At 33.8% G+C, this 24,523-nt stretch overlaps 8 protein-coding genes across 8 annotated transcripts; 4 read left to right on the forward strand and 4 right to left on the reverse strand.

The window, feature by feature from the left end:
• Nucleotides 1–54: 54 nt before the first annotated feature.
• Nucleotides 55–1,992, reverse strand: SAPINGB_P003614 (uncharacterized protein; the record flags this gene model as incomplete). The annotated part of the gene is made up of 1 exon (XM_031998331.1): nucleotides 55–1,992. The coding sequence occupies one exon, from the start codon at nucleotides 1,990–1,992 to the stop codon at nucleotides 55–57; it is 1,938 nt and encodes a 645-aa protein (XP_031854222.1).
• A 979-nt stretch (nucleotides 1,993–2,971) lies between these two features.
• Nucleotides 2,972–3,988, forward strand: SAPINGB_P003615 (uncharacterized protein; the record flags this gene model as incomplete). Its single annotated transcript, XM_031998332.1, has 1 exon — nucleotides 2,972–3,988. The coding sequence occupies one exon, from the start codon at nucleotides 2,972–2,974 to the stop codon at nucleotides 3,986–3,988; it is 1,017 nt and encodes a 338-aa protein (XP_031854223.1).
• Nucleotides 3,989–4,213: 225 nt separating this feature from the next.
• Nucleotides 4,214–8,042, reverse strand: SAPINGB_P003616 (uncharacterized protein; the record flags this gene model as incomplete). The annotated part of the gene is made up of 4 exons (XM_031998333.1): nucleotides 4,214–5,046; nucleotides 5,750–5,808; nucleotides 5,956–7,754; nucleotides 7,875–8,042. The coding sequence occupies 4 exons, from the start codon at nucleotides 8,040–8,042 to the stop codon at nucleotides 4,214–4,216; spliced, it is 2,859 nt and encodes a 952-aa protein (XP_031854224.1).
• Nucleotides 8,043–8,354: 312 nt separating this feature from the next.
• On the forward strand, nucleotides 8,355–11,276 carry SAPINGB_P003617 (uncharacterized protein; the record flags this gene model as incomplete). Its single annotated transcript, XM_031998334.1, has 1 exon — nucleotides 8,355–11,276. One exon carries the CDS (start codon nucleotides 8,355–8,357, stop codon nucleotides 11,274–11,276), a length of 2,922 nt encoding a protein of 973 aa, XP_031854225.1.
• Nucleotides 11,277–11,418: 142 nt separating this feature from the next.
• On the reverse strand, nucleotides 11,419–13,626 carry SAPINGB_P003618 (uncharacterized protein; the record flags this gene model as incomplete). The annotated part of the gene is made up of 2 exons (XM_031998335.1): nucleotides 11,419–13,497; nucleotides 13,561–13,626. The coding sequence occupies 2 exons, from the start codon at nucleotides 13,624–13,626 to the stop codon at nucleotides 11,419–11,421; spliced, it is 2,145 nt and encodes a 714-aa protein (XP_031854226.1).
• Nucleotides 13,627–14,020: 394 nt separating this feature from the next.
• SAPINGB_P003619 (uncharacterized protein) lies at nucleotides 14,021–17,479 on the forward strand (the record flags this gene model as incomplete). The annotated part of the gene is made up of 5 exons (XM_031998336.1): nucleotides 14,021–14,112; nucleotides 14,164–14,497; nucleotides 14,550–14,654; nucleotides 14,704–14,734; nucleotides 15,672–17,479. The coding sequence occupies 5 exons, from the start codon at nucleotides 14,021–14,023 to the stop codon at nucleotides 17,477–17,479; spliced, it is 2,370 nt and encodes a 789-aa protein (XP_031854227.1).
• A 1,139-nt stretch (nucleotides 17,480–18,618) lies between these two features.
• On the forward strand, nucleotides 18,619–19,683 carry SAPINGB_P003620 (uncharacterized protein; the record flags this gene model as incomplete). Its single annotated transcript, XM_031998337.1, has 1 exon — nucleotides 18,619–19,683. The coding sequence occupies one exon, from the start codon at nucleotides 18,619–18,621 to the stop codon at nucleotides 19,681–19,683; it is 1,065 nt and encodes a 354-aa protein (XP_031854228.1).
• Nucleotides 19,684–19,814: 131 nt separating this feature from the next.
• Nucleotides 19,815–24,512, reverse strand: SAPINGB_P003621 (uncharacterized protein; the record flags this gene model as incomplete). Its single annotated transcript, XM_031998338.1, has 1 exon — nucleotides 19,815–24,512. The coding sequence occupies one exon, from the start codon at nucleotides 24,510–24,512 to the stop codon at nucleotides 19,815–19,817; it is 4,698 nt and encodes a 1,565-aa protein (XP_031854229.1).
• Nucleotides 24,513–24,523: the final 11 nt, after the last annotated feature.

The following is a 24,523-nucleotide window of genomic DNA, read 5'->3' on the forward strand; positions in this document are numbered from 1 at the left end:
TACATGCTTATATAGAAATATATTCTTCTAAATATTTATTTTTTTTCTATAAAATCACCCCGAAACTCGTTGACGCTTATCTCCATTCTGATTTTGTTCAGAAGCGGATAGAGAGGAGCTACGGGTATTACCCTCTTTAAAAATTTTAGATATATTTTCTGGATTGCTGGGATTTACATTTACACTATTGATTGATCCTCCACTACTCGGTGTTATTTGATCTACAGGTCGTTTATGTCCATTGATGTGCGTGTTGTGATTTTTTGTACCACCATTACTTTCAGATTGATTTTGACAATAGGAAGTATTGGGGTTATTGAAAGCAGGTTTGCTATAAGGGGAATTTTTAGGCTTACCAAAGGGACGTTGATTGGTACGAGGGCTGCCAAATGATTTTAATGGTGACCCAGATAAGATTTGATCTTGAGGTATAGCTGTATGGGAATTTGTCATGTTTGATGATTTGTTTATCTGAACATTTGGTATTTGAGGGCTGCCAGTATTTCCTCTGGAGTTCAAGTTCTGTAAGTTTTTTGCAGTTCCAGTGTGATTTCTAAATTTATTGCTATTGTCTTTAACAATATTTGCCACTTCGCTTCGAAGAATAGGGACTGATTTATTGTGTGGAAGAGTTCGGCGCATATTCGGAGATATATATGAGGGATCAAAATGGGAATCAGTTGGAACTTCAGAATTTTCTTGGATAAGGGTGGCCACTGAGGCTTTAAAAAACCCTACAAAGTCTCCTGAGTTAGGAGTCTCTGGTTGTTGCTGATCTTGATTGTTTTTATTTAAATAATCTCCCATATGCATATATGAATTGTTTGTAGACTGCGATGGTGTTTTCAGTTCTAAAGGCGTTGGCGTAGATGATTTTGACGAAGAATTACATGACTTTGCTGAAAGTTGTTGAGCAGAAGTATTTTGAAAAGTCTGTGATGTATTTAGCTCTTCTTTGCTCAAATTTTTGGTCTGTTTGTGCTCGGAAATTTCATCCGCAGCAAAAATTTCAACATCAGAAAAATCATCATCCCAACCATTAAAATCGCCATCATCAATGAGAGCATATATAGAATCGGGACCCAGTACAGGCCTGTCATCCATAGTAGTGGCGGTAACAGTAGCGGATCTAGGTTCTAAGCGACTTCCAGCATCTTCTTGTTTGATTAAACGTTTTTTTTGAACCTTATCCTCGGCGTATTGTTGGACTTGAATTTCATTAGTTTTATTAACATTAACAGAGGAAGATCGTGATAAATTTTGCGAAAATGAATTCGGTCTGTTTTCTTTAGATGAAATAGAAGACGGAAGATTAGTTGTTTTATTTGGTGGCGCTAACGGTCCTTGCGTAACTGGTCCATGAGGTCCTAAAGAAGAAGAACGAAAATCATAATCTCGAACAAGATTTTCTTTGTTGATAATGTTAGGCTTTGAGCTGATTTTTCTTAATTGTTTACAATACACGTTATCGTATAAACAATTTCCTAAAGAGTTTCCATATTTTCGTAATGCACGTTTCATTCCATCAGTAGTGGCCTCTTTTTTAGTTTTATAAAATGCCATAGATTTTGTTCTAGCATTGTCAATATGACCAAAGCCAACATCCTCATGAAACGTTCCATCTCGTAAATGTATCCGAACTGTTGCTGTTACGCCCATAGATATTCTTTTGTCTTTTTCATCACAAAAATCAACATTTATATTTCGAATTTCTGAAGACCATCCGTTGAAACCAAATATATCATTGGCGAGATTTATTAACTTCCAGCCTTCAATGTAGGCAACTTGGCTACCACCAGGAGCGGGACGATAAGAAACAAACTCTGGGCCTAAACACTGAGTTAATCGTCCTTGAATTAGCGTGGCCTCTTCATATGGCCATTCTTTAGCGAAGTTGTTGTCTAAACTGCTTCCGGAATTTAAAAAAGAATTGTTGTAGAATTTTTGAGATTCACCTTTAGAATCTGAATGGTGATCTCCAGGGTTCGGCATGTTTGAAGTTTTTAGATGATAGATATTGGAAAATACAGCAGGGTTGTCTTTAAATTAGGTATCCAAAACGATTACGTAATAACTTCAAGTAATTGACCGATTAAACAGCAAATATGAAATTTTTTTATCAAATATTTAGAAATTAGTAAAATATAAGAGAACAGTTTTGGAAATGATGGAAATAAAAATCCAGTTGTATTGGAATTAACCTTTGCAAAGTTAGAAGAGGGGGCAGTTCTGATCTGACGCGACTACTAACCCATTTAAAATACTATTGTTAATATTTGATTGGTCGGTAACAATGCGAAAAAACCACGAAATTAATAAATTATGCAATTATGTGATAATGTAATTATGTAATAATGTTTCATGTCAAAAAAAAGTGGCAAATATACCCAAAATTATGCTACTTACATTTAGGATCCATAGAAATATTTAGCAATTAACAATTAACAATTAACAATTAACAATTAACAATTAACAATTAACAATTAACAATTAACAATTAACAATTAACAATTAACAATTAACATCTCAAAACAACAGTCTATTATATAATCCTATTACTGTAGATAAAAACCAAAGCTTGAGTTATCACTCCATAATTATGAATGTATCCCCTTGCTATTCCTTAATACAAGTTACCGTATTTTTGTGCTATTGTATCTGTTACAGAAAGTAACTATTAATTACTTAAAGCAATAACTGGATACCACGATTCTACAACCCTAACGGTAAGTCAAACACCGGATGGTTAGGGTTTCCCGTACCTAATCCCGCATATGTTTGAAGGACTAAAAGATCAGTTACTAATTGGCCCGATTGTTTTTATGAAAAAGAGTTCCTTAAAATTATAAGCAACTTATTAAAGTACTTAGAGTATTTTGTGACATTTGATATATAATTTTTTCACTACCAGTTGTTTTTTTATTTTCAATATTATTCATTTAGATAAAAATTTATTTAGAATACGTTAATAATGACACTTTTAAACGATTCTACAATCTCTGACGATGAAAATCCCTTTGAATCAAGGGGAATTTCTAATGACTTTAACGTACCTGATGATCTGGCGAGCACACCGCAGCCTCCCCCAGAGCTTCGAAATGAACAAACAAAAGAAAGATATGAATTTCTTCGTCAAAATGCTCATAAAGCAAGGGTTTTTTATGAAGCAGACAAAACCTTCGACCAAGAAGATAGAGTCACCTTACTTAAAGCGTTCCGAACACAAATGTATTCTCAGTACATTGGCTCATTTGCTGGGTTGGCGTTTGGTATTTCTCTTCCTAAGTTTGTTTGCAAAGCAATGGGTAAACCCTATAAGCCTTCATACTCTACACTTACAGCTCTTGTAACTGTAGTCGCCGGCTACTCAATTGCCGAACGTATGGCTTACAGCTATAATATTAACAAATTCCAGGGAAATAGAAAATATACACAGATTTTTGAATCTGTTAATGGATTTCCTCCCGTTCTTGGTTATTCATATTACCAAGAGACTGTAAGAAGACCTGATTCTTCTTTTCCTGATCCTTCAAAGTTTGATTGGAACAGATACCCGTCATTTCCATTAGTTTTAACCAGTTACAATTGGTATCGAAAAGATATTAAAGGGATCAATGAATCAGCCGTTGCCGCACCCTATCGACGGCCTGGAGCCACATCTAACGTTCCACATACGAAATATGAGAGTGATAGAACTGGCGATTCGACGAAGGTAAATCCTTCGGGCTTTGATTTATCGTCAGACTCTCAAGTTGATGAGGCTAATAAGGCCCCTTCTGCTTGGGATAGAATTAGAGCACAAAATGCTGGAAAACCATTTGAGTGGGAGCCTCAACATCAACAGCATGTTCCTCATTCAGAATCTCAATCTTCAGCCAATTTTAATCCTTCTGATCCAGCAGATTCTGGCAACAATGATGTCAACAACGAGCAGGAATTCTTCAATGACCCTTATGTTGACAAAGAAACAAATGAGGGGTTAAAATGAAATTTGTCAAAAGTATTACAATACTCATAAGTAAATTTAACCATGATTTTTAATAAATAGTATGTTGTGTTATTTATACAGTTAAGAATAAAATGTTAATGCTATGCAAATACAATTATTAAATTTATTGTTTTAATTTCATGTTTTTATCATTACCAAACCCTAGAAAAAAAAAAACTATACTTCAAAATTCAACTTGTATTTTATTAAAATTTGGATAATAGGTTAATCAAAAAAAGTATATTCATCCTTTTCAATAACTCCTTGTTGCCTTAAATCATCAATGAGATTTTTAGCATCTTTTTTTTCTTTATCGGTAAACTTAAATTTAGCATCAGACAAGATCTCAAGAAAACTAAGGGTTCTTTCACGAATTGTAGGGTGAGCTTCCTTGTTTAAATTTTTATCTATCAGAGTAGGTAGTATGTTTGCTTCTTTGAAATGCTGATGTTGCTTGTAAACAGGCTCTATCGTTATTAAAACTCTTAGAAGACTGAATGCACGTATTCTAACTTTTTCATTCGTTTCAGCTTGAATCAAAATTTTAGTGACTGCCTTCCAACCATCTTCTAACAAAAAAACATCATATGCTTCTTCGTTGTGACCAATCTCGCTGGCTAGTGCATAAATAGCCTTAACAGCAACTTCAACATCCTTCCCATTGGTATTGTCACCAGACGCTAAGCTTAAAAGTTTTGGCAGAGCCTCTAAAGGGCGAGAATCCAAACAATTCTTTTGAGATTTAGGGTTATTCTGAACTGCAGTTCCAATAACCCAACATGCCATCTTTTGAAAATCTTTGTCTGGGTGATCTAAAAGACCAATAAGACTTTGCCAAAGTTTAAGAGGTTCCAGATTATTAGCATTGTCTAAACTTTCAACAAGCATTTCAAGATCATCAAACGCAACCATCCGATCATCTTTTGAAATACTTTTGTCCAAAACTTTTTGCATTGATTCCTTCATCAGTTGTGCTTCATCTTTTCCTCCGAATAGTTGATTAAGAAGTTCTGGATCAGGTTGCTTAGTATCTTTGCTACCATCGTTTGAAGCAGCTTCTAAAGACCATTTTAGTAACTTTTCCATTGTGGTTAATTATTAAGCTTAAATTTAATTAGCTATGTGTTGATGTTTGAATTCGATCTTTTGTGAATTTAATATGGCTTAGAGGTATTTTTGTGGATTAATGCTAACATATATATATTTTTTGACTTACTTCAAGCAATCTTGAATATGAAAATTCTGGGGGGTTCGAGAAAAAAAAAATAAATATTAGTAACAAATTACATAAACAAAAAAAATAAATGTTGAAAAACTCCAATATTTATTAAACTCATAACATTTTTATCAATATTGATAATATAATATTAATATTATTACAATAATTATTTAACCATACTGAACTATTTTAATTAAGCGCGCTTGAACTGTGCTAGCACAGTTCTTTAATTATTTAAATATATTCACGTAATAGTAGTACCCCTATTATGTAATATTCTATTCTTATAATATATTCACAAGTTTTATAAGAAAAGCTAGTTTAAATATTTTTGTGGGAGGTTAGATCGTGAACACCAGTGTAAATGTACTCAAGCAAAAAGTCTAAATTTAAGCCCACTTCTTTCAGCTGCATTGCTTGATCTTTTGTTGCCTCAATACATATTCTGTATATGTCGGAGTCAGAAGAGACCCCGTAAAGCTGGCGAGCAAAAAACACTATATAGAGTTCAACTTCATTTTTAGCCCATTCAACTAACATACTGGACGCTTCACTAGAAGGAAAACAACTGTGGTAAATTTCAGCTGTTGTACGAATCATCCTAAAATGAATAGTCACAACTTGAGAAATAAATGCTGGAATATCCCCTTGAAAAGACACAGATTTTATTCTTTTTAAAATAATCTGCCTTCTGCTCTTCAAAAATGTTTTTTTTGCGGGTTCACCTTGGTTAAGCTTTATTAATAACAATATCTGAGTTTTTGTTTCACCCGAACTTAAGTAATCTTGAGAAATATTACTCAAAAGAATTTCAGAGACTTCTTTCGAACGCTGTTCTAATTTTAGTTTCAAAATGTGGGCTCTCAATGTTTTTATATCAATAGATGGAGGGGTTTGATTTCCAGGAAACGTAGATGATATTGATGGTCGTTGGGAAGAGCTTTTGGCATTTATACTTTCTCCAACCAGAGATGCAGTAGCTGTTGCCTGAGCAGCAGACATGGCAGGTGAAGAAACTTCAAGAATATTTTCAATTTCTTGTAGATTAGTATCTATTATTGTAACAGCTTCGTTAAACATTCTGTGTGCAATTTTAACGTCAAGATCGTTTATGAGTGTATCAATGTCTCTTAGAACGCGAGTTTTTTCAGCAATGTCCATTGATACACTTCTTTTATGGCCCCTTTTATCAGAGTCGGAAGATGTAACTGTTTGACTGTATAATGAATCCCGTTTTCTAGATTTCTGTGATTCAGATGACATATTGTTACCAGTTTTATTGATATTATTCCCCTTCCGCAAATCTTTCTCTATTTTCATATAAGAGCTTAGAAATCGTTCTGCAACATTAGGATCATTGTGTTTGTAAACATAAACAGATCCATCTTTTTGTACAGCAAAACCACTAGGCGGAGAGTTTGGAGTTTGTTCAATGAACCTCAGGTCTTTGATTTGAATTTCAGACAGTGACCAACACTGATCAGCAATAAGAGATTGAGATTGCTGAACCGAAAGCATGTCCCCATTCCTAGTCCTTTTTTTTACTGCAATCAAAAGGTAGTCATTTAGCAGATAAACTTTAACAGGTTGCCAAGGTTTCCATGTTGCAGCATTTAGTTGATCCCATCCTATACTCTCCTCAACAACGTGTCTTCCAGCAATTGGAGGCAAATATTTTTGAGCGCCTTCAACTGTTCTTAATAGCCCACTCAGATCTTGTGCCCACATTGATTCTAAAACTAATACACTATTCCGATTATTTTGTTTTGCCGTGGTAGCTAAGCTCGCAACACGAGGATTCATGGGATTTAAAATATTAGTTGTAGAGCCGTTTGACAATGAAGAGAGACTTCCCTTTCCATTTCCGATGCTACTTCTGTTCAAAGAATCTGAGTTACTCAATGCCATCGTAGTTTCGGCATCCTGTTTCATAGCAGTAGTTGCAACATGTACATCGTTTATAAGCTTACGTAAGACTTGAAGCTCAGAGCTCAATACAGATATCTGGGAACCGACAGCGAGAAAGGTTTTGTAATTTCCGTAAACCATATTTTTTCGATCGATTGCTACTTGATCTTGTAAGCGAATAAGTTTTTCTGTAAATTCAGAAATCTCGACATCAGTTGCACTTGCAAGCTGAGCTGAAATAAAAGACTTTGGATTGAAGTTCGGATTTCGAAGCGCCACTATTTGACTGTCTAACTGATGTGCACCTGAGAAATTTAAATCTTGATAGTGATCAGGGCCAGATTCAACTGTTATCTGTCCTGATACAGAACCCTCTAAAGAAGATTTCTGAGTTCCATAAGTTGTTGCTGATGATTTAATATGTACAGGCTCATTTAAGGTTGAGGAAACTGCTTGGCTCGAGTTTGATGCTTTTCTTTGAGATTTAAACCCGGGTATTGGAGAAACCTCTTTAAGTCCTAAACCAGTAGAAAATTGGCCATATTTACCTTGAGGAACTTGAGGAATATCCCCTAGTTGTAAATTATCAAATGTATGAATATCATTATTTTCTAAAGGTAAAGGAGGTACTTGTCCCTGCTGAATATAATTAGTGGGGAAACGCGTGGACAGCCTACTTCTAACGAGATTTCCAATCTAGCAAAAACATATGTAAGTATAAGTATTAAGACAAGCAAAAAATATATTTTTGAAACAGACCTTTTCTTTATCTTTTTGTTGGACTGAAGGAAGTTCAGAAGAGTTAGGGCCTAATAGAACATCGTAATTGGAATTTTTAGATTTGGTAGCGAGCTGCTGCAACCCATTTTGAGGAGGCAAAAGTGTTTGCCTATGCCTTCGCAACGATTGTTGAGGTGTATCAGACATCTTAAGCAAATAAGCAAACAAATAGATGGCTAGAAAAAGTTACCTGGAGGTTTTGAAGAGGTTGTCGAAAAGTCTTCGAAATAGGGAATGTAAGACTAACAAAATTGAGTGAATTTGGCATTGATTCGGAATAGAACAAATGAAACTAACATAAGGGTTTATATTCCAGGGTGTTTTTTTAAATAACCCTAACCCTAACCCAGCATTAATTTTTTTTAACCAATGCCATTTGGTAACTTATGTTTTTATGATCATAAATCGATATTTGAACATTTTTTTACTCACCACAGTTCTTTTTCACACTAATAAAAAATGTCAGTTACAAGTGATGAGCTAAACTACTTGATATGGAGATATTTACAGGAATCTGGTCACGAGTTATCCACATTTGCACTTCAGCGTGAAACCAAAGCTCATCTTTTAGATGCTCAATATTCTAAGCATATTTCTATAGGGGCTCTTGTTAGCATTGTTCAGAAGGGTATTCAGTATATGGAAGTAGAGGCTTCAATCAGAGATAATGGGGAGCAAACTTCTGAGGATAAGCCTTTTACGCTTTTTGGAGCTTTACATGCTGATGACCAAGAACCTAAAGCTTGTGAAATTAACAAATCTTTAATGACTGATAATGATTTAAAAACAAATGGGTCAGTACATACAACCAAGGATCAAAATAGATATTTCCCGTCTGGCATAGAGAGCTTTGAAAAAGAACTTCAGAACACCACGAAAAACTCTGAGATTTTGACAAACACTCATATATTATGTGAGGACATGATGGATATTGATGAAGCAGATGAAATCAAATCTTCAGATAAGGCAGAAGCGACAGTAAACCATTCAAACATAAATTCCGACCCAAATAACCAAGAACAAGAACTAAAATCAAATTTGCAAGATGCCAAAATTCAAGTTCAATCAATAACTCTTCCAAATACAATTTGTGACTTGTGCTCTATATACCATACAGGTCCTTCAGAAGCTGCCCAATGGTCCCCTACATCACCCTCGTCTTTAATTATAGCTCAATCTGATTCATCTGCCACTATTTTCACTTTTCCCAGCTTTTATAGCGATAAAAATCCCGATTCGTCTTCCTTAATTGAGCCTTCACATATTTTAAAATTAACACACTCAGTTACTGATTTCGTTAATGAGAAAGAAGTAACTGCAGTATCTTGGAATTCAACTGGGACTCTATGTGCTACAGCTACTTTTGATGGTCAAATGCGCCTATGGACTTCTAGTGGAAAGTTGCGACATAATCTAATATTACACCGTGCACCGGTACTTGTTATTAAATGGAACGAATCAAATACATTACTGTTATCTGTTGATTGTACAAATACCGTAGTGGTCTGGGATGCATATAGTGGTGATGTTCGTCAGACTTTTCAACACAATATCAACACCTCACCTACTATTTACACTCAAACACACATTTCTTATTCAAAAGATTTAACTAATGGGGGAAATTATTCATCTCAAGAGCCTGCGCAATCTCAATCTCAATCTCAATCTCTAACACAACAACCACAACCACAACCACCACATCAAGAACAAAAACAAAAACAACAACTACAACAAGATCAAGATCAAGATCAATATCAAGAACAAGAAAAACAACAAGAACAACAAGAACAACAAGAACAACAAGAACAACAAGAACAACAAGAACAACAAGAACAACAAGAACAACAAGAACAACAAGAACAACAAGAACAACAAGAACAACAAGAACAACAAGAACAACAAGAACAACAAGAACAACAAGAACAACAAGAACAACAAGAACAACCACAACAATCACAACAATCACAACAATCACAACAATCACAACAATCACAACAGTCTCCACAACAATCACAACAGTCTCCACAACAATCACAACAGTCTCCACAACAATCACAACAATCACAACAGTCTCCACAACAATCACAACAGTCTCCACAACAGTCTCCACAACAGTCTCCACAAAAATCGCCACAACAGTCTCCACAAAAATCGCCACAAAAATCACCACAAAAATCGCCACAACAATCCCCACCTCAGTCTCCATCACAGCCTCCACCACATTTTCCACCACAGTCTCCACCACAGTCTCCACAAAACTCTCCACAACAACAACAACAACAACAACAACAACAACAACAACAACAACAACAACAGCAATCGCAATCGCAATCAAACCAGCTCCAAATAACTAATAATGTATCAATTGGAACTGATGCCGATTGGATAGATCCTTTAACTTACGCAACAACAGGTGAAAATGCTACTATTATTATCTACAAAATTAGTGAACGTGGTCCTCTTCTTAAATTTAGAGGACACACTCAAGGAATAAATAGTCTTCAATTTGATTCTAAAACTCAACTTTTGGCATCCGGATCTGACGATCATACCATTAAAATTTGGAGTGGAAAATCTTCAAATTCTATAATAACTTTGAGCGGCCATCTTAGTTCGGTTATTGTTGTTAGATGGCTTACTCCAACAGGCGTTGTTTCAACTTTAGATCCAAATGCTTTTGGAGGTGCACGACTAGCATCTGCGTCATTAGATGGAACGATTCGTATATGGGATCCTAGTAAAGGTGTTTGTTTAGCAGTTTTATCACTCCACGAGGGTCCGATTTTTGCTTGTGAAGTAAGTTCAAACGGAAAACTTATTGCTTCTGGTGGCTTAGATGGTGTTTTAATTATATGGGATGTATCTACTATTACAGAGATAGAGCAGTCTGCAATCCTAGCTTCTCAGGAGCCTCAAAAGAAGCTTAGCGATTTTTCTGGAGCAATTCATGCTGTTGCTCGATATGAATTAGGGATTGTTAATAAAATGCCTATTTCTGTGGATTCGGATAATGTTGAAGAAACAATTAAGCTATTAACTGAAAATTTCCCGATAATAACTCAAGAAGGTCAGAAAAATTCACCGATTCTTTCTGATTCCATACCCCCTATTTATACGGAAGGCACCGACCATGGCCAAGAACAAAATCTGGAACAAGAGAAAGATCAACAAGATACAACATTAAATTCTATCCTGTTGCCTTTATCAGCACCAAATAAAATTAATGAAGAGGAGGAAAAACCGGAGGAACAATATGCGGATCCAAATTCTCTAACCCAAGATCATATAAATTCAATTTCATGGAGTTGCGACTCAAAAAATATCTGTGTTTGTTATGGTGAACGATCAGTCATAGTTGATACAAGTCAGATAATAAAATAGGTAAACACTTCTTAATTGTTATAAAAAAATATTTAAAACATATATATGTAAATATTTAGGTTTTAAAAGAATTGAAAAAAATAAAATACAAGAATTACATTAAGGTACGTACCTTAGTAGTATACTAAGCTTATAAACTAGTTTAAATATCATGTGTAAGGGATTTCTTTTCCTTAAGTTCCTCAAGCTTCTTAATGATATCTTCAAGCTGATAAGGAATACCTCTTTGTTGCTTGCTAGTGTCGTCACGGTTGCGAACATTAACAGATTGACTCTTCTCTTCCTCGTCACCAACAATGAAAATAAAATTATATTGTTGTAGCTGACCAGTACGAACCTTCTTTTGAAGAGTGTTGGGACCAAGATCAGTATCAGCAAAAAAGCCAGCATCCCATAAAGTGTCACGAACCTTTTGAGCATAGTCGTTAAACTTGACACCAACAGGAATGACAAGAACTTGACGTGGAGAAAGCCAGAAAGGCCATTTTCCAAAGAAATGTTCGGTCAAAATGCCGATCATCCTCTCAAAGGATCCATAAATCGCACGATGAATCATCACAGGATTAACGTATCTTCCATCAACATCAGTTTCCTTGGAGTCAGTACCATCTGCAGCTCGGTATTCCAGTTCAAATCGTCGAGGTAGTTGAAAATCAAGTTGAATGGTAGCACACTGGTGCCAACGCTTAAGAGCATCAGAAATCATGATGTCGATCTTAGGGCCATAGAAAGCACCATCACCAGGATTAATCTCCCATTTTCTACCAAAAGAATTAAGAGCATTGGTAAGCTTGGCTTCAGCATCGTTCCAAGTTTCGATATCACCGACATATTTTTCGGGGCGAGTAGAAAGCTCCATCTTGAATTCAAAACCAAATATACCATATACTTTTTGAAGGAAATCAAAAACACCAATAATTTCAGTCTCAATCTGATCTTGTCTGCAAAAGATATGGGCATCATCCTGCTGGAATCTTCTAACACGAGTCAAGCCCGAGAGAGCACCAGAAAATTCATTTCGATGAATGACACCAAAATCAGCAACTCTCCAAGGAAGCTCTCTATAGCTTCGTTCTCTAGCCTTAAACATAAGACAATGTCCAGGACAGTTCATGGGCTTAAGGCCAAATGTATCCTTTTCAACTTCCATGGTGAACATGTTTTCCTTATAGTTTTCCCAATGACCAGAAGTCATCCAAAGTTTGGAGTTATACATGTTTGGAGTAATGACTTCTTCATAACCTCTAACACGGTATTCATCTCTAAGAAAAGCATTTAAGGTGTTATAAATACGAGCACCATGAGGCAGCCAAAAGCATGAACCAGGACTCATTTCATGAAACATAAAAAGTTCTTGTTCTTTACCAATTTTTCGGTGATCACGTTTAGCAGCCTCTTCAAGGAACTTAAGGTGAGCGTCCATAAGCTTCTTATCTGGAAAAGAAACACCATAAATTCTTTGGAGAGAATCGTTTTCCGCATCACCTAAGAAATATGAAGCAGAGTTCTTAAGAAGCTTAAAGGATTTGATACGACCCGTATGAGGAACATGAGGGCCTCTGCACAAATCGATAAGAGGTCCGCATCGGTAAACAGTAGTAGATGTACCGTCGGGAACCTTAGAAGCAATGAGGGCCTGCTTGTACTTATTATAAGAAAACATCTTAAGGAGATCTTCTTTTGAAACAACAAGGCGCTCAAATTTTTGCTTTTCTTTAATTGCAGATTTGGCCCAAGTTTCAATAGAAGGGAATTCAGAAGAAGCAACAGCTCTTTTACCCTCCTCAATGCTCATGTCATAAAAGAAACCATCATCAGTTGGAGGGCCAAAACACAGATGAGCGCCGTAAAAGTTTTCACATGCTTCTCCCAAAACATGAGCAGAAGAATGCCAAAAGACTTTTTTAGCCTCATCGTTATCAAAATCAAGAAGCTCCAAAGTAGCATCGCCTTCAAAAGGACGTTCAAGATCCCAAAGTTCACCATTAACCTTAGAAATAAAAACACGATCCAATAGAGATTTACTGATGTCTTTAGCAATCTGAAAAGGAGTAGTTTCCCAAGAAGTTCCATCAATGAGTTTGCCATCATTAAGTGTAATTTTAATGGGAACTTTTTCTTTAGCAGCAAGAGCTTCATCAGACTTTTTCTTTAGTTCTTCAAAAAACTTAAGTCTCTCATCAAGAAATTGGGCCTTGGGAGTTTTGTCATTATTGCCTTTCTATATGTACCATACAGGGATGTCAATTAAATGTACTATACAACTTTTAACATTTTAACGTACGATTTGGGTTTTCTCAACCTTTTTGGCCAGATCAGCAACAACAGGTTCGTGAGTTGGAGGACACATTTTTTTTTGCTGGAAGAAAAAAATAAATGGCTTTCAAAGATATTATGTTAAAAATTGAAAATCCCAATTTTCAAAAACAGGAGCTTGTAAAAAGGAAAAAAAAAAAAAAAAAAAAAAAAAAAGAGGTTAAAATTTAGGTGAGTGACTCTTTTCAAAGGGGAAACGATCCAACTTGGCTTGTTACAACACACATTTGGCCCTTGATTCAAAACAAACCTTGTATAAATCACAAAATTATTATTACATAACAATGAGTAATACATTACCTAAGTAACATTAATTTATTTAACTGTTAATTTTTAAGGCATTTCCAATTTTTTCTTTTTTTTTTTTTTAGTTTTAAAATTGTCGGTTTACTTTTCTGTAAAAAATCGGTTTAATCACATTTAGTAACATGACTTCAAGTGTTGAGAATACTGATAGTACTGTGCATGGAGCTTTTTCTAAAGATTCTGAAATCATTTTTGTCGAACCCTATGATGACATGTAAGTAATGAAATATTTTTTTTTATAAATTTCAAATTAACATGGGTTTAGAAATAACGTTGATTCATTTGAAAGACCCTCTATATTTGACAAGTCAGATTCTGAAGATCTTAAGATCACTACTTTATCACCAAAAAAAATTGAAAGTGGTCAGATATCTAGCGCATTTAACCGTTATTATACACGCTATGAAAGTGATAGTGATGATATAAATGAACTTAAAGATCGAAAACAAGATAACGAAACAAACTTGAAAGAAAGTACGGATCAATTAATTTTAAATTTTGATGATTCCAATGAAGAAAAAAAAGAGACTACTCAACAAACAGCACCTACTTTTGATGAAGTGAAGGATGATGCAGATGAAGGAGCATTGGTAGCTTCGGTATGTTCAAAAATTAAATACTAAAAAAACTAAAATTTTTAACACAATTAAGAGAGGAGAAGGCCGCTATTTTGGATTTGATACTGATTCGTCTCCTATAATTTGTAAAAAATGTGGAGGCAAGGGTCATATTGCTGCCAAATGTGATGTTATTTTAGTGAGTAATAATATATTAATACCATTTAAAGGTTTCTAACTTTAAATAGTGTGAAAATTGTGGGGCCAAAAATGAGCACAGTTCAAGGGATTGCCCAAAGACTAAAAGATGTTCACGATGTGGCCAGCTTGGTCATATTAGAAAAGATTGTACTGGAAAGGCTATTTCAATTTTTTGCAAAAAATGTAATTCAAGAATCCATACCACAGAACATTGCCCGTCGATTTGGAGATCTTATATTATAAATAAGAAAGCAAAGGTCCAATACCCTAAACTAATTTGTTGTTACAACTGTGGTAGTTGTGGCCATTATGGTGATAATTGTGTTGAACCTCGTCGAGTGGAACTGAGATTCTGCGAAGATTCTGCTTTTAATGGGATTTTGTTACCTTTTCAATTCAAAGAGAAATATAACCGTGAAATATCCAGATTAAAAAGGGATCGCGAGGTTGCTAGAAATAGAGCTCTTGATGATTCTATATCACGAAAAGACCGCAGAGCAATGAATCGTGAGCGAGAAAAAAGTTTAAAGAGAGTCAACAGTGGCAATAGTTTAAATAACAATTACCGGGAAAGCAGAGGGTTTAGAAATGATAGATATGGAGGAAGAAATGGAAATGATTCAAGAGATTTTGACAGAAGAGATAGTTATAAAGATAACAGATATAGGCGTGACGATGATTTTTATGGATTCAAACGTTATAATAGAAATTAACCAAATGATACCAATATTTCTCATGATTTCTATTTTATTTTATTTGTTTATGCTAACTTTTTTGTTTACAGGGGCATATAAAACTAAACCAAGAATAAACATAATTTAATATCGTGCAGTTACAAATATAATGCACGATATCAATTTCCATTATAGAAAAAAATATTAAGACAATAGAAACAATTGGTATATATACCTCATTTCTTTCATAAAAATTAAGAAAAAATTGTTACCCAAAAATTTTAATATCACAGGAATGCGTCAAGTAATATTACTGTTAACATTTATTTTTTCAGTTAAAGCTATTCCACTTTTACAAAGTGGTTCAAACATTGGACCACCGTTTTCTCAAGGCTTTTTAAATATTTCCTCAACCTTAATAAATTTAAGTTCAGTAGAATCTTATTTTGGATCAATTTCAAAGATTTCTGAAAAGATTTCTGAGTCTCACCCATTGGTTTCTTTTTTGGGAGGAGATACTATATCCGGAATTGCTACTGCTGATGGTGTAGAGTCATTCAAAGGAATACCTTTTGCCGAGCCCCCTATAGACGATCTCAGATTTCGGCATCCAAAACCTTATAATAAAAGTTTAGATGGATTTCAAGCTCATAACTTTAGTAAGAGTTGCGTCAATATTACTCCCTTTGGATTTTTTAGTCTTTCACGAAAAAACGTGGATAATTCAAACCCTCATTTTAAAAAAATTGTCGAAAAAACAATTTTTAAGAAATACGAGATGAGTGAAGATTGTTTAAAACTGAATATATACCGACCAGCTGGCACGATGCCTTTTGCAAAGCTACCAGTGATGGTTTGGTTTCATGGCGGCGCATTTCAGTTTGGCAGTTCTAATTTTTATCCCGGAAATAAGTTTATAGTAGACAGCATTAAAATGAGACAACCAATTATATTTGTGACATTTAATTATCGTGTTGGTCCTTGGGGGTTTTTAGGAGGTAAAGCAGTCAATGAAGAAGGCTCTTCTAATGCTGGGCTGTATGACCAGAGGCTTGCATTAAAATGGGTATCAGATCATGTTACGGCTTTTGGTGGTGATAATAACAAAATCACATTAATTGGCGAATCAGCAGGTGCAATAAGTATTGCTCATCATATGGTATCACATGAAGGTGATATTTCCTATAAAGGAAAATATTTATTTCATGCAGCTATTCTTCAAAGTGGAGGACCATGGAGTTTTGATTCAGTAACTTCTTCTAAACCCGAGATATTGTTCCAAAAGTTTTCCCGTCATTGTGGCTGTTTTTCCTATTCATCTAAAAAAACACTGAAATGCTTGCGAACTAAAACAGTTGAAGACTTGCAAAACGCACAAAGACTTGATCATGATTTAAAAAACGTTTTTATTGCTGACTCTTCGGATTCTCTTTTTGGCTGGAGTCCTCGTTTTGATGAAAATTTGATTACTGATAATCCTGCAAAGTTAATCCAACAAAGCAAGTTTGCTAAAGTCCCTTATATTATTGGTACACAGGAAGATGAAGGAACAGCTCTTACTTTTTTGTTTGATCTTAAGTCTACAACTCAAGTTAATTCTTATATGACTAAACTTTTTACTAATACCAGCGAGGAAGATATTGATAAGATAATTAAGATGTACCCTGAAAAACTAACCCCTAGTACCAGATATGGAAATATAAATCGATACTTTAGAATTTGGAAACAAATTAATGAGCTATTTCCTGGTTATTTGCGGTTTTCCGAAATGATAGGCGATTTTATTTTTCATGTTCCTCGAAGAATTCTTTTAGAAAATACTCCTGAAAGCACTTTAAAATATTCTTTTCAATCAAAATATCTTCATAAAATCATGCCAATTTTAGGTACAGCTCATTCCAGCGAACTTTTTTGGCAATTTCATAGGGACTCTTATCCAGCTCCAGTTTATCGCCGATACTTTATATCTTTTGCTAATCATTTTGATCCCAATATTAACACTGGACTTTTACATTGGGATCAATATACTTCAAAGAATAAAGAAACGTTGGTCATTAATATGAGAAAGCCAACTATGGGAAGAGATGAATTTGATAGAGATAATAACTTAAACTACCTTGTTAATCACCCGGAGTTAATAATGGTTTAATACATGAAAAAATAGATAACTAAATCTAGTTTATTTATTTATTTTAAAAATAGGGGTTCGTTACGCTCACATCTAGATAGGCGTAAACTACATAGTTTTCTATTAATTTTGGAGGGTTTACCCTAATGTACAGTATGTATGATTCAAAAAAAGAGAAAAAAAGAACCGGGTTACGGATAAGGATACGATTACATAAAGTGAATATGGAAGTTTAGTCAGAAGAGATCAGGATTCGTTCTGAAATGTAATATAGAGACAAGTTATACCACTGCTACTATAATTTGCAATTAAGTATTTACCTGTGCTACTGCTATTCGTAAGTGCAATATTCGAATGATGTTTGCATTGGTATTGACATTTTTTTTTAAAAAATGGTAGCTCGCTACGCTCACATCTAGGCTCTGTTTCCATGATTTTTTTTTGGGGTTACCCTAAAAAATGTGCAGTTTATACAGGTTGAAAAGAAGTGAAAAAAACGAATGGGGAAAAGATTAGTCATCTTTCAGTCAGAAAGTAATATATATATATTTTTTTTTTGTGAAATGTAATATAGGGATATAGAGATATCCAAATACAACTGTTATGATAATTATCAATTTAATCCTTTGTACTCATAAAATTTGGTTATTGAGCCCTTCCATATACTCCAGTTTAACCCATACTTTTTCTGAAGGCAAGTTGAAAAATTGGTTGGGTGGGTTTGGGACTAACAATATATCTCCTTTTCAGTACACCAATAAGACATCATAGTTATAACTATTTAAAAAAATATTAGTGTTAATAATAATGCTATTTTTTTAACACTTGAACAAAAAGAAAGAAAGAAAGAAAGAAACAAACAAACAAACAAACTAACAATTAGAAGAGCGGGGTTCTAACATCCGTTTCATTGATGTCAACCTTTTAAAGTTTATTTTGTAACTATTATTTATTTTGTTAGCAATTACTTTCGCATATCAAAAATTATAAATTTTCAGGATAGCTTAAAAAATATTATAATATAATAATAAAGAAGGAAGATTATTTACCTTCTGAGTTTTTTCCATTTTTTAATAACCAAATATTTTTCCATCTTATATTGATTAAAACAATTTTTATTTCTAAAATATAACATAATAAGTTTAGCTAAAGAAAAAAAAATGTCTAACACGCTCCCTACTCTTCGCTGGGGAATTATTGGAGCTGGTTCAATTTCTGGAAAATTTGTTGGTGATTTGGAAATTGATCGTTCTAGCTATGCTAAAGCTAACCATCAAATTGTAGCCGTCGGCTCTTCAAGTGTTGAAAAAGCGGAACAGTTCATTTTCAAAAATCTTAGAAAGAATAGCCCAAAAGCCTATGGATCTTATTCAGAGCTTTTCAAAGATCCCAACGTTGACATCGTTTACATCGGGACACCACATCCTTTTCATAAGCAACCCGCCTTAGATGCTATCAATGCAGGCAAACATGTTCTTTGTGAAAAACCTATGACTCTTAATTATAAAGATGCAAAAGATTTGATTGATGCAGCTACTAAAAAAAAGGTTTTTCTAATGGAAGCTGTATGGACAAGATTTTTTCCTATTGTTGAAACATTTAAAGACCTTGTTCATAATAAAAAGATTGTTGGTGATATTCATAGGGCATTTATTGATTTTGCTATTAAGGATTTTGATGAGCTTCCTTCTAATCACAGACTCAAGGATATTAACCTTGGTGGTGGTGCTTTACTCGATATCGGTATATATTCTATTACTTGGGCTCGTCTTGGTCTTGACCCTAATGTGGGAAAAAAAGCACTGAAATTAAATGTCGTATCAAGTAGTGTTATGGATGCGGGAGTCGATGCCATTAGTTCTGCCATAATTACATATCCTGAAATTAAAGCACAGGCAATATTGTCCTCATCTTTTTGGGGAAATACTTCCAGAGAGATTATTCGACTTGAAGGAAAGCTTGGCAAAATCACTGTTTTTGGAAAATATGCCAGTTGCCCTACTAAAATTAAAATCACATTTGATGATTCTGAAAAAGAGGATATTACAATTGAACCTCCAAAAGATGGTTTTGGATATCATTATGAAGCAGACGCAGTGGCTTTAGATATTGCTAATGGTAAGTTGGAAGATGATATTATGCCTTTGGATGAAACTCTTCTCATTTTCAAAATCATGGATAAGATTAGAGAACAATGTGGATTAGTTTATCCTCAAGAAAAGTAAACAAATTACATAATTGAACATTAGTTTCATATTTCAAATTTCATATTTCATATTTCATATTTTAAATTTCATATTTCAAATTTCATATTTCAAATTTCATATTTCATATTTCATATTAAAAGTATAAAAAATTAAACAACAGAAAGAAACTCATCTACAGTTTTCACATCTCCCTTTAATAATAACAGCCTTAAAAACATTGTAAATTGATTCATCATTTCATCAAATTGGCGACCATATTTAGAGATCTTATTCTCCAATTCAAACGGTGTTATCATTATAACATTACGAGCAGCATTAACAGGTGACATATTAAGCGATGACTTTTCTTCGTAACTGCATTTAATTTTATCCATCTCAACACGAAAATGCTCGCAATCTTCAATAATTTCACGTTTCGACCTGGAATAGTCAAAATTCATTAACTTCATGAACAACATATACTTAGGCGTCGCTTCTAGTTCATCAAAAGGAACCCCATCGTTATCATGATTGACAAATTCCTTAATAGCTTCCATCCAATTCATAATTAAATATTTGCGTTCATTTGTAAGAGGTTGATAGGTGTTTTTTCTATCGTAAATTTCAGGTACCACCAATGTAATAAGAGATTCAACAAAAATATGCCAACATTCCATTAACAGCGACCTGAAAGCATACTCACTTAAGTTTCTAAGAAAGATCAAAAGATTTTGATCTAAGTATTCAAATAGAGGGGTGAGCAACAATTCATATTTGTTTTTTTGTTCTGAGTTCGTTTGAAAAGTATTCTGCTTATCAGTCCACTTTGAAAGATAATCAGAAACTGTATCATTCAATTTTACAGTGAAACCAAAAAAATTATCAATGGTAGTTGTCGAAATATAATACTTGATCGCTTTTGAAAATTTTGAAATAACAAGAGAAAATATCATTTCGTTGGCATTGTAAAGATGCTTAACGCATAGGTTGTATTGGTAAATAATGCTGTCAGAATTTTCAATGTTTAGTTCAATTTGAAGAAGTAATTTTCCATTTTCATTAAGATCATACCAACATTCAACTGGTGGTTTATTGAATAATAGTTTTGGGTCCAGATTAAGAGTAAATGATCCTCCACATATTTGGTCCATCATTATTTTATTTTCATCCCATACAACAAATTCCAGCTTCATATTTTCATATTCATTATGTTGATGAACCTCAAAAGTTTCATTCCAAACCGGTGTCAATGTTTTGTAAATTGTTTTTGTTTGAAAAATGGTATCTCCGCTCTTTCTGATGATAACATAAGGATCAGAAAGTCCATTTCTATCAACAGCTGGAAGGTCTTTAGCTTTAATAATTTTAATTTTAAAAGTAGCTAGTTTAGGCATATTGAAAAATGCAAAAGAATCAGAATCTTCTAAAAGTACTTGATTAATAGATTGATAGTCAATATCCAGTTGCTGAAACTGATAAAGAGCCCATTGAATATTATTCATTTTAATACATGTAGAATTTTGAAATGAATAAGGCTGGAAAATTTCTTCTTGAAGAGAAATGTTGCTAATTAGTTGCGATATCTTGTCTTGATAGCTTGAACTTTTTTGAGCCGGAGGTTCAGAATTAGACTCTTTTAAATCTTCTCGAACAGAAGAAATGAGGAAATCAGAATAGTTAATAAGGACTTCTGTTACAGTGTTAACAAAAATCAGATATATTTCGGCATTTGTGAAAGATGGATTCCAGATGTGATTTTCAATAAGAGTTAGTCTCAAGTTAAACAATTTGAAAGCATCATATAAGTTTTTGGTTATTTTCAAACTGTCATTCAAGTCATCATAGTTTTCAGTTATAAGAGATTTTAAAATTTTAGTTTTCAAATCAGTATTTATTTCTGAAGAAATTTTATTAATCAAGTTTTGAGATAGGGATTGAGAAAACTTTTCGAAAATAAGACTAGCTGAAAATAAGGGTTGAGTAGTTGACAAAGATTTTTGAGCTTTTTCATAGCAGTTAACAATGAAAGAAAATGAATCCAAAACTTCACGAATATCTTCCGATGTGAAAGGGATATTGGTTTCAAGTTCAATGTCTAATGGTATTTTTGGGGTAATATCATTAATAAGCCGAAAAAATGGTAAAAGATAAAGAAAAACAGTCATATCTCGAATATTAAACCCAACCAACGTTTCTTTAAGTTTGTATCGAAGGCTTTTTGTTGTATCTTGAACTGTTAAACATAGGCTTTTTAAATCCATCAATTGAAAATCAGATTGAGAATAAAATTGAGCCCGTTGCTCATCAAATTTCGACCCAACAAGGAAATCAATTTGCTCCTTAAATGCACTTTCACAGTTATCGGAAAATTCAAGCTCTTCGTATCCTTCAAATGAAGAAAATGGTTGAATGTAATCTTGAATGCTTTTACTGAGTTTTGAAAAAACAGTGATTGTTGTATCATAATTAACTATAGACAAATCTTCAATAGCCAGATTGGTCATATCATCCAAAATTTTGGACATAACTTGATAAGAAATGTCCTTTTCAAAATCATGCCATAAATTTGAACTTTCTTGAGTCCCCTCAAGATAAAGAGAAATAACATATGGAAAAATTTTATCAAGAAAAATTCTGTTAGAATAAAGCTCCCCTTTAAGCCTTTCACCTTCGCTCAAGAGAATGACACCTATAGTTACAGGTGATATTCTCCAAAAAATCTCCACAAAACTTAAAATTGTTTTCGCATTTCCCGAAAACTGAAAACTAGCATCGTTATCGGGATGTTTTTCTTTAAATAAATTGTATTCATATTCAATTAAATATAAGGCAATTTTTTTAAAGCTTTCAATAGGCTTCAATGGAATAAAAATATAGGATGAGAGTTCGTCAATAGAAGTTTGTGGTTCATCATTGAGATATGGTGCCTTTTCTTTTAAACTCTTTATATCGTTAGATATGTTGATATTTTCTTGTTTAATCCACTGTTTCTTTACATCTTCAGAAGAAAAATTTCCAAGAGAATAGACCGGATGAGTACCAAGCTGAAGATCATATTCACATTTTCTTAAATCATTAAGAGCTGCTGTATCAGTGGCAAGAGACACAAGTGATTTAGAAAGTAGGGGAATAACCTCCTGGGAAATGTCAAACAGTTCAATGATATATTTAAATATAGAATCGTTTTGAAAATCGACTGTATAATCATTATTCCGTTCAATTTTTTTTGTTGTATATTGTTTAATATGTTGACTTGTTGAAGAATTAGAGTGGGCTTGTAAAGTCTGAGTAGGTGATATTATTGATAAATTGCTTTTCGATGAAGATCCTATGTCATCAGTAGGGGGATTTGAAGAATACCAGTGAGTGCCATATCGTTTTTTTCTACTTTCAGAGATTGGTTTAACAATAGTTTTCTTGGGCTCTAATCGTGTATTTTTTTCAAGAGATTCAGAATAGTTTTTTAAATCTTTAATTAAAGCCGACTTTTTACTAAAAATTAAACCACGACTGCTTTTTTCAATGTAAAAAATAAGATAATTCACAAACTCATTTGTATGACGACTGATTTCATCAGAAATATTCTGATAAGAATTATTCCCCTGTGTTAGAAGAACTTCGTTAGCACAATGTATAAATAGTGTGATAATACCTTCGAGTCGTTTTTCCTTATCTAATTGTTTAATTTTTTCAGGTGTAAGATCATTGATAAATTTCTCTATCATATTTCGGGTCAAAGGGTCCGAAAAAATTTTAGTTGTTGTATAATCTCTTACAACTTTAATCTTTAAATTTTCAGTGAATTTAGAAAAAAGTATTCCCGAATCTGAACCGTCAGTTTTTACAAAAATGGATTTAAAATCAATTGACTTGTGAGATTTTGTGCTATGCTCAGAGGAAACGGAACTTTGTCTGCTATGTCGATGAAAAGAATGAGTTGAGGAAGTGGACGCCCTGCGATTACTAATGGAGGATGAAGATTGAGGGACGTTTAAAAAAGTTTGAGATGAAGGAATTTGTGGGGGTGTTGTGTTAACTGTAATAGTTTTAAGATTTTCAAGTTTACGTCGAACAATTGCTGATTTAATAAGGTAAATTCCAATATCAGATTCAGAATCAGAATCAGAATCAGAATCAACTGGTAATAATACCGATGTTGATGATTGGGAAATAGGAAGAGGGGGAGAAGGAGGGTTCTTGAATGAGTGTGAAGATGACTTTAACACTGGTAGGGGAGGTGGTGGTTCGGAAGGCTGAGGAATCTTTTGGCTGTTTAAGAGTAGGTTTTCCACAACTGACAGAGCAGGTGGCGCAGGTGGAGGGAGTGATGGTTCTGGCAAAAAATATTGCTGGTTCTGTTCATGTGTGAATGGTAAGCACTGTTGAGAGTTTTCATCTTTATGATTTATTTGATAATTTGTAGTGAAATTAGATACTTGTGGAATACTTATGTAGGGATGTTCCTGATAAAGAGATTTAGAGTGATTGGGATCAATTTCTTGCGGATTTAAAATTTCCTTAGGGTAATAATTTTTGTTGTTAACTTCATTATTTAAATCACTTCTTTGGTTGTATGGTATATAAATGTTAGAATTTTGTTGATCATAGTTCAAGGGATTATGGAAATATTGGTTTTGGGGCTCATAATGTTGCTCAAAGTTGTATTGTGAGTGGTTAGAAATGTTTTGATCTTGGAATTGATTGGCTAAAACTTGTTCTTCAATATAATTAGAATGTTGTTGAGAATTGTCATGAAAGTTATGTAAATTTTGATTAGAGGTGCTTTGACCCTCGTATTGAGGGAAAGACCTTTGATCTTCAGTAAAATAGGGAGTTTGCTGAGAACCAAAACCGTATTCGGGATTCATGATCAAATGGT

Source organism: Magnusiomyces paraingens, assembly GCF_902498895.1.
Source record: "Magnusiomyces paraingens strain CBS 517.90 genome assembly, contig: contig3, whole genome shotgun sequence".
NCBI lineage: Eukaryota > Fungi > Ascomycota > Dipodascomycetes > Dipodascales > Dipodascaceae > Magnusiomyces > Magnusiomyces paraingens.